Source organism: Gorilla gorilla, chromosome 5 (genome assembly GCF_029281585.2).
Source record: "Gorilla gorilla gorilla isolate KB3781 chromosome 5, NHGRI_mGorGor1-v2.1_pri, whole genome shotgun sequence".
NCBI classification, from domain to species: Eukaryota; Metazoa; Chordata; class Mammalia; order Primates; family Hominidae; genus Gorilla; species Gorilla gorilla.
Window position 1 is genome coordinate 57,645,479 of NC_073229.2, and position 13,127 is coordinate 57,658,605.

General features: G+C 48.6%; 1 protein-coding gene across 7 annotated transcripts in view; it reads left to right on the forward strand.

Moving 5' to 3' along the window:
- DAAM2 (dishevelled associated activator of morphogenesis 2) overlaps positions 1-13,127 on the forward strand; it is a 114,656-nt gene that overhangs the window by 80,045 nt on the left and 21,484 nt on the right. For all 7 annotated transcript variants that reach the window (XM_019029453.3, XM_055392079.2, XM_019029454.3 and 4 more), the window contains exons 8-14: positions 123-226; positions 1,289-1,355; positions 3,022-3,139; positions 5,114-5,252; positions 7,982-8,040; positions 8,180-8,364; positions 8,954-9,253. In XM_019029453.3, coding sequence (XP_018884998.1) covers positions 123-226; positions 1,289-1,355; positions 3,022-3,139; positions 5,114-5,252; positions 7,982-8,040; positions 8,180-8,364; positions 8,954-9,253 — 972 coding nt within the window. The remainder of the gene's footprint in view (positions 1-122; positions 227-1,288; positions 1,356-3,021; positions 3,140-5,113; positions 5,253-7,981; positions 8,041-8,179; positions 8,365-8,953; positions 9,254-13,127) is intronic.

A 13,127-nucleotide genomic window follows, 5' to 3' on the forward strand; every position in this document is an offset into this window, starting at 1 on the left:
AGGTGAGTTAGCTGTGGGAGATGTGTTGGGTCTGTGGCTAGGGTGGTGATGAGGGCTCCACTGGGGATGTTGTGGAAACTGAGATCTGCCAATGAGTCTGGCCCTCCCTTGGTGACCCCCAGGATAATCTGGAGTTCCGCCTACATCTACGGTATGAATTCCTGATGCTGGGGATACAGCCTGTGATTGACAAGCTCCGGCAACATGAAAATGCCATCCTGGACAAGTAAGTTCCAAGCACCCGTCTCCATCGCAAACCTGTGGGGACACTGCCTCAGATGGGGATAGTTGGGACCTTTGTGAAGGCTGCCCTTCCCTCTGGAGACCAGCTGCCATTCCCAGCGTAGATTCAGAATCAGCTCTGTGGGGGGAAGGGGTGCCCTTGCCTGTCCTCTTTGCTGACCTGCTTGTCTCATCTCTGATGTTATAGACAGGTGAACCCAGTAGCCCTCAACCATTGCAGTACTGCCCCCTGGGGGGCATGTGGAAATATATGAGGGTATTCTTTGGTTTTCAAACTGGTTGATGGTGGGCAATACTGGTATTGGTTGTTGGGGTCCAGGAATGCTAAATGTCCCGCAGTACCTTCCTGCTCAACAAAGAAATGTCCCACCCAAAATGCTTGCTATAACGCCCTTGTTGATCCAAGGGCACAATTATGTTCCCATGTGATACCAGTGAGGCCCCTCTGGTTCTGTCCCATTAATTTAGGCTATTTTATTACACTAGGTTTTAAGGAACAGAGGATGGATTCTTTTGAGGTGGAACAAGTGGATGTGTGCATGAGGACAGAAAATGAGGGAGAGATTAGTTTTGAGGGTTGACTTGGAGACCCTATGAAAGTACTGGGGAAAATAGACCAGGGCTGATGTCCTCAACTGAGAGACATTGGGCAATGCCTGCAGACATTACATTCTTGGTTGTCACACTAGGGGGTGCTGCTGGCATCTAGTGGGTAGAGGCTGGGGATGCTGCTAAACATCCTCACAGATCAGCCTCCCACAACCAAAGATAAGCGAGCCCAAAATGTCAGTAGTGCCAAAGTATAGAAGCCCATTCTAAGGTGAAGGGACCCTGGATTGGCCTCCCTGAAGGAAGGTCATGGGATCTTATAAAGGGAAGACAATGGGTGTCCTACAAACAGCGGCTTCTTTCCCATTTTGCCTTCATCTTGCTTGAATGAAGCTTTCAGATTTAGCCAGTGGGGGGCTCGAAGGGGCTGTAACCCTCAACCAAGGGTGTGTCCTGGCTGTAATGTCTACTCTCTCTGTCTCCCCATTCTGTCTAGACATTTAGACTTCTTCGAGATGGTGCGGAATGAGGATGACCTGGAGCTAGCCAGGAGGTTTGACATGGTGAGGAGCCAGCAGGGTGGAGCGATTGCAATGGGGTAGTAGGGTTCTTGGTGGCCCCACAGCCACTTTTCTAGACCCTGTGTTGTGGCAGGGCTGGTGTGGGCTGGTTCCCTGGTGGGCACCCCCATGGCTAGGTCCTGTGATCAGTCATAGTTCTCCATAGAAACCCAACCAATAGGATACATATATAGGGATAGACAGATGAGAGGGCATTTATTAGGCGAATTGGCTCACACAACTATGGAGACTGAGAAGTCCCATGACAGGTCGGAGTTATTGCATGGAGAAACAGGGAAGCCAGTAGCATGGCTCAGTCCAAGGCCAAGGGCCTGAGAACATAAGGGGCCACTGGAGCAAGTTCTGGAATCCAAAAGCTGGAGAGCCTGCTGTTCTGATGTCCAAGGGCAGGAAAAGAAGGGTGTCCTGGCTCCAAAAGAGGGAGACAGAAAATTCACCTTTCCTTGGCCTTTTTGTTCTCTCCAGACCCTAAGCTGATTGGATGGTGAGGAGCTCACAGGGTGGAGTGATCGTAGTATGGTAGTAGGGTTCTAGGTGGCCCCACAGCCATTTCTCCAGGCCCTGTGCTGTGGTGGAGCTGGTGTGGGATCTTCCTTACCCAGTCCTCTGATTCAAATGCCAGTCTCTTTGGGAAACACCCTCACAGACATACCCAGAAAGAATTCTTTACCAGCTATCTGAGTATCCCTTGATCCAGTCAAGTTGACACCTAAAACGAACCATCACATCTCACTTCCAGAGCCTTAGTAGTATGCTGGCTGTGGAAGCCTCCCCCGGGAAGGCATCGGCCTAGGAGGAGACTGAAACCCCCAAAGGAAAGGGAGCAAGTTATTGCATGTGATTAGTCTCAAATACCTTTCCTGGGCTGACTTTCCCCTGCCTTCCAGCAACTTCCTGAGTCCCCTCTCCCCATCCCTAACCAGATCATGCTTAGCAAACTAAATTGTATTTTCATTTTAACCTCAGCAACCCTGAAAGCACACAACTCTGCTTTATTGTGTCATAAAATCCCTATCCAAATAGAAAGCTACTTTTGGGTGGTGCTTTACAGTCACTGAGTGCATCCATTATATTTTCACAAAAGCCCTGGATTTATAGATACAGAAACAGAGGTTAGAGGGGATAAGCAGCTTGCCTGTCATCACAGAACTAAAGCATAGATCTGGGGTTTGAACCCAGGTGGTGGACCTGCGCCACATTCCACCTGCTACTTTGAATCCTCTATGCCCCTGCTCCCTTCCCTGAGTTTGGATCAGTAGCTCTCAAGCAGGGATGATTTTGCTCTCCTCTCCCCCTGGGGACATTTGCAATGTCTGGGGACATTTTGACTTGTGTGAGGGGGTGCCACTGGCATCTGCTAAGGAGAGGCTGGGGTGCTGATACACAACCTACAAAGCACAGGGCAGCCCCCACAATGAGTAATTATCTGACCCAAGATGCCAATAGTGCTGAGACTGAGAAACTCTAGTTTATAAAATTGACTATCTCCCTCTTCCTTTTGTCTTTCTCTTTTTAAGCCTGGGCCAGAGGCAGGGGAAGAAAACTTTTCCTGTGAGACAGGGCGTAGTGGATGGAAGCAGGGTCTTCTCTCTCCTGCTGACTTCCTCTGCTGCCTACCCACTGATCACTGTGCCCTCTTCTCTCCCAGGTCCACATCGACACCAAGAGTGCTTCCCAGATGTTTGAGTTGATCCACAAGAAGCTGAAGTACACGGAGGCCTACCCCTGCCTGCTCTCTGTGCTGCACCACTGCTTGCAGATGCCCTGTAAGTACCCTGCACTTGCTGCTTCCCTCGACTGGCCTGAACCTTGACTTGGGGCAGGTTTAGACAAGACTTTGGGACCTCCCTGGTTTGGGGAGTCTGACCATGTCTCCCTGTGCACTTGCTTTTGGGAGGGCAGGCCCCATGACGGAGGCCCCTGCTTTTCCTTCCCTCCTTGGGGTCAGGTCTTCACTGTCATCTGGGGAAGGAGCTGGGGACTTGGCCCTGAGCAACTCCAACATCCTAGTCCAAAAACGGTAGCTTGATCATTGCAAAATTAAATAGCTCAGCTTTCAGCTCATGACGGGTGAGAGATCAGTCATGCTGGGGAGTTCCAAAAAGTTTTGTGCTTGGGGGAGTAGCACAGATGTGGAATGAACATGGTTGTTTTTTTCCTTAAGGTTTTATCAACTCCTTCATCTAGTCCTTGTTGGCTTCCACTCTGGCACTCTTGCCCCTGCTTCTGCCTACAAATACCAAATGTCAGCATCTATGGGAGCAGATGGCTAAGTTCTTAAGATCCAGGTGTGCACAGTGATAGAATAAATTGTACATAGTTGCTAATAGCCACTCCAGAATGCAATTTGAAATGAGCTTTAACTGTACCCCTTGGTACTTAAGCTCTTCACAAAAGAGAATATTTTGAAAACCAGTGTGGCCCACCATAATGGTTGATGTTGGTGGTGTCAGCAATCATATTGACAGTGATGACAACTGTGACTTATTGTGTGCCAACTCGGGGCCAGGCGTGACGTGAGGTCCTTTAAGCACATCGTCTCTGAACCTTAGAATGACCTAAGGAATACACATTATTATGTCCATTTGAATAGTGAGTGAACCTGAGGCTCAGCGAGATATTTACGTATAGAAAGAATTTTGGTTTCTGCAGGGTCAAGGGTTGAGATAAAACATGTTCTGCCTCTTTGAGCTAGTGACCTGGCTTTACACGATTTTGCTGGGTGAAAAGTAGATGGTAAATGATACCACTTTGCAATGCATGTGTCAGTAGACTGGTGGACAGGATAGATGCAGTGACCTGAATTAAGAAGCTATCAGTTCTCCAAAGCTCATTGCAGCAGGTCTTCATGAAGGGCTTAGAAATCTCTGGGAAACCTGACTTCTTGTGCTCCCAGGGATTCCTGTGTTTCCTGTTCCATGGGCAATGTGAATGGGTTCTTCTACTCTGCCCCAAAATGGGGCTTTGCAGACTCGATATTCTACCTTGTAGGCATTGTGGTTTGCTTTGATGTCAGGATTGAACTTATTGGCTTTTTATGATGGTCAATAAAGTGCTAGGGATCAAGGACCAAGGAAAGAGAGTTTGTGGTTATTACATAAAAAGGAAGTCCATGTCCAGCCAGATGACTATCATTAGAGGGGATGAGAGTGAGACTCTATGAGATCACACATAACACACTATGCCTTTACCTTCATAGTTCAAGGTCACTTCCACAAGAAATTTTCTCGAGTTCCATTAAGCACTTCTCTAACCCATTTTGACTCTCAGTGCACACCTGCAATCAGTTTCCCTTCATCTTTCTCTGTAGAGTAATATGTGGATAATCCTAAAATCTTTTTTAAAAAAAACTTCCCTGGAGACTTCATTATTCAGCATGTAATATTTTAGAGCAGGTGGTTTTTATAGATAATGTAAAAAGCAATCTGCACTTCCTGGGCATAGTATGCCCAGGGTCCAAACAAGGAAGAAAGGCAGCCAGAAAGTATTTCAGGGAGTAGAGAAATATATTGGGGAGGTGGTTGACACATCCGTAGAAGTCTAGTTGCCGATAATCAAGAGATGACTGAATCAGTGAGTTGCCATTATCAGCAATGGCATTGCCTCTTCTTCTAGACTGGGAGCTTACCGTGGGTGGAGAAAGGCATGCCTCACCAGCCAGACCCCAGGCAGCAACTCTAGGGTGGGGCCCAAGGGGGACTTCAGGACTCAGGAAAGATATGATACCTGTCATCCCTCAGACAAACGGAACGGTGGCTACTTCCAGCAGTGGCAGCTCCTGGACCGCATCCTCCAGCAGATTGTCCTCCAGGATGAGCGGGGTGTGGACCCTGACCTGGCTCCCTTGGAGAACTTCAATGTCAAGAACATCGTCAACATGTGAGCAGTGGCCAGCCTTTGCCCTGTCTTCCTCCACCTTCCTCATCACTCTCCCACTCTGGTCTCACCAGCGAAACCTCAGCTCCCTTTCGCAACCCAGTCATCCCGAAATGAGTCTTGGGCAGCATGGTCCAACAGAACTCTCTAAGCTAATGAAAAAAGTGCATTTCTCTACTGTTCAACATGGCAGCCAAATGTGGCTATGGAGTACTTGACACACGACTAGTATGACCAAGGAACTGAATCTTAAAGGTTGTTTCATTTAAATTTAAATAGCCACATGACACGTGGCTAGTGATTACTCTCTTGGACAGCCAGCACAGGTGTATTGGGCATGTTCTCAACTCTCCACGATCCACTGCATGGCTTGGATAGATAGGGAATTTAAACACATTAACATAGAACAAGGGTCAGCAAACTATGGGTGCATGGGCTGACTCCAGTCCTCCAGCTTATTGTGTATGGCCCATGAACTAATAATTTTTACATTTCAAACAACACACACACACAAGTATAAGTGACAGAGACTATGCATGGTGTGTAAAACCTAAAATATTTACTCTGGCCCTTTATAGAAAGTTTGCTGACCACTGACATAGAGCCTGACCATTTGATCATGAGGTTGCTGGATAAGGTTATCAGAGCCTAAGGCCTTCTGGTTTACCATATTTTATTGATCTTGGATAGAGAAACACAGAGAAACATTTAAATTTACATCAATTAATAATAAGGCCTTACATTAACATACTAATTTTTAATTTTAAGCTTTTACTTAACTTTCAGTATGAGTTTGAGCCACTTGCCCTTAAGGAGATAAATTGGCTGTCAGTGATTCATTATGTTGCATTCCAAAGCCAAGTACACAATTATTTTCCAGCTCTTCTTGCTACTGTTTTCATTTGCATAGTCAGATATTGATGTAGTTAAAATCCTAATTGGTATGTTGGACAAGTGCAACTGGGAAAGTGATCAAAAGGCGACTTTAGTTTTATTTCCTACCAATTCATTACACTATTTAGTAGGCAATCTTTTCCACTGCCAGAGGATAAAAACTCCTGAGGTCCAATGAAGTTTTTACCCCTTCTTGGGTAACAGGAGTCCTAAGATCACTTTCAAGTGCAACATAGTCTGAAATCTACAACTAGGAGGACTAAAATCATGACATTCTAGACATGATTTAGCCGTAAATCTTTCTCTTCCACCAGCTGGGGCCAGGAAACTGGAATGGGAAGGGCGTGTGTGTGTGTGTGTGCATGTGTGTGTGTATGTGCATATGTGTGCACATATGTCTGTGTGTGATATTTGCCTTCTTTTCTCTGTTCTATTTACCCTGTAACCCCTTCTATCTCCCACCCCTCCTTTCTACAAACTAGTCTGACCCTCCGAAGAGGCAGCCTGGGGACAGGAAGGAAAAAGGGAAAAGGTCTTACTTGATAAGATAATTTAGTAAACAGGCTCCCTGCTCTCTCGCCTTTTTGGCATATGGGTAAAGACGTCAGTGTGTTCCTGGAATCTTCAGAAGTTCTTTGCTGGGTGCCTCTCACTACAAAACCCAGCTCGCTGGCCATGCAAGATTTTTGTTCCAGCTGGCTGGCTGCTTCCAGCCCTTCCATCTGTCCCTGGTTCCCTGGCAGTCCACTGCCTGTAGACTTTTGGTGTGGATGTTCCCACTTTTCGCTCAGGTGGAAACAGCTCCCCTTGCACAGGACTGTGAAAACTGCAGCCCAGTTCCTCCACGAGGCTTATATCTGACCCATGGGCAACCCTCACGCAATCTCTTGTGCCAACGAACTCTAGGAGTGCTGGCAGGGCCCCGCAGAGCAGTGTTCTTCTTTTGCTCCCAGGGCTTTGCTTGGTTCCAAGTAGCGCCCCAGTCTACCCTGCCTCCCTCCCAACTTCAGGGAACATGAGTCAAAACTCTTGGGGAAGGCCCGAAGAAACCCCTTCCTTGGATGGTGGTGAAGGAGGTAGCATCTTGGGGATAACAGCAGTGGCCCTCTTCAAAGAAATGTCTTAATGAAATACTCTCCCTCTCCATACTCTGTTCTCTATGTCCTTGATGTGGCTGAAGAGGCCAAAAGTCATGGGTCTAACTCTTCCACATTCTCAGATTTATAAAGGAAAGGATTCTTGGGATCTCGCTTTGGGATTTCACCTCTGTTAGGCCTTGGTGTCAAGGTAAAAGCTAAATTTGAACACAGTTTCAAGAGCTTGGCATGAACAAGGCTGTCCTCTGTGTCACTCTGAACACACTCAGTCTGTATTGCTGGTGTGGGTGATGTCTCTTGCTCTTACACATTGGTCTTTGGAAACCTGGACCATGGTAGGGCCAATATTTTGATCTCTTTTAAAGGTAAAACCTATTTTACAAGGAGGTGCAAGTCATGATATAATTCTTGGGAGCCTGAGGTTCAGTCCTAGTTCTACCATTAATTAGCTCTTGCCCTATCCCCATTCTCTGAGCCTCAGTGGCTCCAGCTGTATCACAAAGGGGCCGGGTTATAGGGTATCTAAAGGTCTTTTCTCTCACGGTCTCCACAGACACATAATGTGAACGGGGCAGGGGACCTGGAGAGACACCTGGGAAGTCTAAATCCTAGCCCCCTTGATGTGGCTGGACAGATTGGAGACCAGGGTCCCCACCTGGAGGGTAAAAAGATGATGTCTCCTGGGAAGCTGTGAGTCAATGGTCAACAATCACATTGACCCTTCCCTCTATGCCCTGCCAGGCTCATCAACGAGAATGAAGTGAAACAGTGGCGAGACCAGGCAGAGAAGTTCCGGAAAGGTGAGGGGCTCTGCTTAAGCCTGCTGTCCACTCCACGTGCCCTTCCCCTGCCCAGCCCATAACTCCATGTCCTTCCAGGCAGGGAGCCACATTACTCACATTCTCTCCTGTTTCCTCTGCCGTCCCACCCCCATTCCAGAACACATGGAGCTTGTGAGCCGTCTGGAGAGGAAGGAGCGGGAATGCGAGACAAAGACATTGGAGAAGGAAGAGATGATGCGGACGCTGAACAAAATGAAGGACAAGCTGGCCCGGGAGTCCCAGGAGCTGCGCCAGGCTCGGGGACAAGTGGCAGAGCTGGTAGCCCAGCTCAGTGAACTCTCAGTACGCAAGCATCTCCCCCTTTACATAGTTGAGCCAAGACCCTGGGCTTCAGGACAGGGTGGGCAGAGCAGGTGTCTGAGAGGCCAAGGACCCCGGCATGAGGGAGAAGAGAGATGGAGACCTTGGGCCAGGATAGAAGAGACCCTTGAGGCTGTACAGGTGGCATCTTTGTGTTAGAAAAATAATGTCCCTTCCTCTGGGTGACACTGTCCCAGGAAGCACACCTTGGACAGCAGAGTGCAGCTGGAATTGGATCCACTTCCCTCTCTCAGCTGGAGATCTTGTGCAGTCAGTAACCTACACAACTGCATAGATCAGTCCTGCTGTTGCATTGTGATGGCTATGACTCTGATTGTCCAGTGTCCGTGTGCGTGACTTGTGTGTGTCTGTGGTGGTGGTGTGTGTGTGTTTGCGTGTGTTAGATGTTTGGATGCAGAGAGAGAAAATGGGGCCAAACGTGTGTAGAAGATAAGGGTAGGATTTGGGGTCTAGTATAGAAAGAAACTAGAAGGAGAGGAATCATGGTGGGAGACCTGAATGGCATCAGTGCTGATGGCTTTGTCCTTGCAATTTTTCTGTTTCCTCACAGACAGGCCCTGTATCTTCCCCACCACCCCCTGGGGGCCCACTCACCTTGTCTTCCTCAATGACAACCAATGACCTGCCTCCACCCCCTCCTCCTCTGCCCTTCGCCTGTTGTCCCCCTCCCCCACCACCACCCCTTCCTCCCGGGGGACCCCCGACTCCCCCAGGTGCCCCACCTTGCCTCGGCATGGGCCTGCCCCTCCCTCAGGACCCCTACCCCAGCAGTGACGTCCCACTCAGGAAAAAGCGTGTCCCCCAGCCTTCTCACCCACTGAAGTCCTTCAACTGGGTGAAGCTGAATGAGGTGAGCATCTGGAAAGGGGCTGGCGGGCCCATTCCTCTACAGCAGGGCAGTCAGCCTCAGGGACCGCCCGCCCCTTGTTTACAGATCTCCACTCTGGGTCGTTTCTTTGGTGGGGGGTAAGGGCAGTCATGTGGATGTACAAAGTGGGTTTGCTGTGCCAGGCAGCTCACGGTCAGAACACCTACCCTGGGAGAGATGCTTGACATTGGGCAATGCTGACATTGACAAAGTCATCTACAAATGGAATTTGTGTTTGCCCAGGGTTAATGGAGTCACAGCCAAGACAAACACTGAGTAGAATTCAAGGACAGGGTCCAGTTGAAGGAAAGGATGGAAAAATAAGCAAAGAGCTTGGGCCAGCATCTAGGTTTTGGTAAAGATCAGGGCAATGTATACAAAGGACTAAAGAGTTTGATGGCAAGACATAGCTATTTTGGCATCTTCCTGGGGGAAGCTGCACACACTGGCCTCATGTCTGGACCAGCAGTGAGAGATCCTCATGAGTATTATCCACTAATAATCACCAATCCCAGAACCACAGGTAGGGGTTGATTCCTCTATGTGACTCCCATGAGCATAGAGTAGAGACGCCCTTGGTTGCATTAGACCTCTAGCAATCGAAGGCCAGTTCCAGCCTGGACCAAGGCCTGCCTCTGGTTCTGCACAATGGCAAGTCCTATTAGGAGGACTAGGAGCTTTGTCCTTGAAGTAAAGACCTGCATGGTAACTGGTTTCAGTTAGGTTGGCTCACTGGGATTTGAAGCTGGGATGAATGGATTCCACACTGACCTTTATCCCATGGGCCTGTTGGACTAGCTCTTGGGGAACTCATAACTGTACCATTGTGTTTGAGCTTCAGTGAGCTCAAATGCAGAGTCAAGTGGGAAGAGATGCGAGATTGCTAAGTAGGTGGTCAGCTATCTGCTAGGGGTCTTCTCCTAATGGTAGACCAGCTAGCCTGTCAATCTGAAGTCTGCTTTTGTAAAGCTTTGTGCTGGGGGCTATGACGGATAGTAATAAAATGACATTGTCCTCTCAGAGCTTAGGATCTGCCAAATTAGGAAGCGTGTTCAAAGAAACCCCTAGAGAGCCTGAGATGAGTTAAGGGTGAGGTTCTAACCAAACCAGGTGTAGCTTTAGCGGTACAACCTCTGTAAATCACTCAACTTGTCTGTAAGTCAGTTTGCTCATGTGTGAGATGATCTCAAAAATTCCCTCTGCCTCTGGCTTTATAATCTAGGTGGAAAGATAAAGCATGGAACACAGCCCATTTGTAGTTTCCTGGGCCTCTGATAACATCTCCAATCTGAGTTACTTAAGCTTTAGAGCCACCTGTTAGCAGCATTCAAAGCAAGATTGTTGAGGTTGGTGACAGGTGCACTGCACAGTTGTGCCCTGTGGGTGCTCTGTGGCCATGAGGTGAGCCAGAAAGACAAACTGCACATGAGTAGGCCAAGCGCTCTGCAGAACGTGCAGAAAGGTTCATTGTTCATGGTCAGAAAATAACATTTTGTATTGTGGTAAAAAGAGAAATAACATTCTGTCTCCTATTGTCACAATTTATAATGTAAGATTTTAAAGATGTAATAAAAAGTTATGCACATCAATAATGAAGGAAGACAGCCAAAGCAAGCAATATTTGTGCAACATTTTCATCATATGAAGCTGTGTGCTCAGGAGTTTCTCTGGGTCCAGTAATAGTAAGGTCTATACAGATTGCCCAGGGGCCCAGAGCAGGCCAGAGTTTCGTTTCTAGACTGGAGAGTGTGGGTTTGTTGGAATAGACAGTGGGGGATATTTGGAGAAGTAGAGCAAGGTGAACGGTCTTTGAATAACATTTGAGAACTTATCACCCCAATGCCAAGCTTTTAATTGTGTGACGGGCAGGTTATGGAATCATTTGGACTTCAGGTTCCTGATCTGTAAGTGGGGCAATAATAATGTCCATTTCAAGAGATTGTAGCCGGGTGCGGTGGCTCACGCCTGTAATCCCAGCACTTGGGGAGGCCAAGGTGGGCAGATCACAAGGTCAGGAGTTTGAGACCAGCCTGGCCAACATGGTGAAACCCCATCTTTACTAAAAATACAAAAATTAGCCGGGTGCGGTGGCGCACGCCTGTAATCCCAGCTACTCTGGAGGCTGAGGCAGGAGAATTAAACCTGGGGGGCGGAGGTTGTAATGAACCAAGATTGCACCGCTACACGCTGCACTCCAACCTGGGCAACAAAGCAAGACTCCGTCTCGAAAAAAAAAGAGATTGCTGTGAGGATTAGTTGATTTCCTACATACAAAGTACTTGGAACATAGAAAGTCTTCATATAATAAATAGATTATTATTAGTGGCCCTACCATGTATGTTTGAAGTATGTTATCTCACTTCTCACGTCAACTCGGTGAGGTAAAAAAAATCATGGAGACTCAGTTTCCTTTTATGTGACGTGGGAGAAAAATCTCATCCCTCCATCTTCCCACAGTCCCACAGGATGGCAGGGCTGGGAGCGTCAGCCAGCTAGGCCCGCCTGACCCCAAAGGCAGTGCACCACGGGGGAAACATAATGAAACATGCTTTTGAGAAAGCTTTCCCTGGCATGTGAAGGATATCTCCAGCGGGCAGAAGTCCCAGGAGTCTAGACTAGAGATGATGGGCTCTTGGCCAGAGTGGTGGGAAAATTAAATTAGAGAATTATGCAAGGTGGGCACATCAGGGCGACGCGGTGAGTGTCAACATGTAGAGAATATTAGGAACAGACTTACCGCTCTCTGGCTCCAGACCTCAGTTATACCTCCTCGAAGAGCCTCAAGTCCTCTGGCAGATGCTGGAAGCTGGGGGTGGGCTGGGCAATGTTTGGGAAGAAGTGAGAGAGAGAGAAAGAGCCCGAGCTTAGTCAGCTGTCTCATGGGAAATTCTTCCAGTGTGAAGCAGCCAGCTCTCTCGCTGCAGCCCGTTTCTTCTCACCCCAGCCTCACCAAGAATAGAGAAGGATGGGAAGCTTTACCTCTGCAGGCTTCTCTCTCCCCTACCTCCACGTTGGTCCTAGCTGCAGAGGGAGGCCTCCCTGCAGATCAGACTCTGGCTGCACACTGCTTCAGCCAGCTCCGTCCCTGCCTTCCCTGATTCCATTCCCTTCTCATCTCTCTGCCTCCCACACCCCTTTCCAGAAGCCCGACGCCTCTCCTAGTCCCTTCCCCTATCCCACGTGTGCTTCTGTGAGCACGCACGCGCGCACACACACACACACATACACACACTCATACACAGTGGTTGTTTCTGCCATGAAAAGAATGCATCTGTGTTGGGGTTGGCCAGCTGCCTGTATCCCTTGCTGCTCCAAGCTTCCCAGCCGGCATTCCACAAGAGGGTCCCTGGCCTTCAGAAGGCCACAGGAATGTCCCCACCCCCTGACTCTGGCCTAGCCTCCCCTTTCCAGAGTTTAAGAAAATAACAGTGAGTGAAAGGTATGTTTCTCTCTCCAAGTCTTTCTGAGGGGGGTTGTAGGGAGGAAGAGGAGGCATTAAACAAGGTTCCCCAGCTGTGCTCTAGGTAGAGGAAGGCAGAGAGATTCTACACTGAAGGACAGCAAAGCTCTAGATGAGGTGGGGATTCCTGAGAGGGGAGGGTTGGAACACCCTGTCAGGAGCTTGGCTGGCTGTGCTCTGGACCATCAGCAGGGTGCTACGAGACTGCCAGGGCTTTTTTTTTTTTTTTGGTTTGACTAACAGCCAGGATCCAGACCCTAGTGCAAGGGTCCTACACAGAGATGGGGCAAGGCCTAAATGGAGAGACCTTGGAATGTAAAACCCTGGACATATCCCAGTTGTAAAGGATGGTAACACCTTCCCTGGCTCTGACCAAAGGGAAATTGTGGCAGAGTC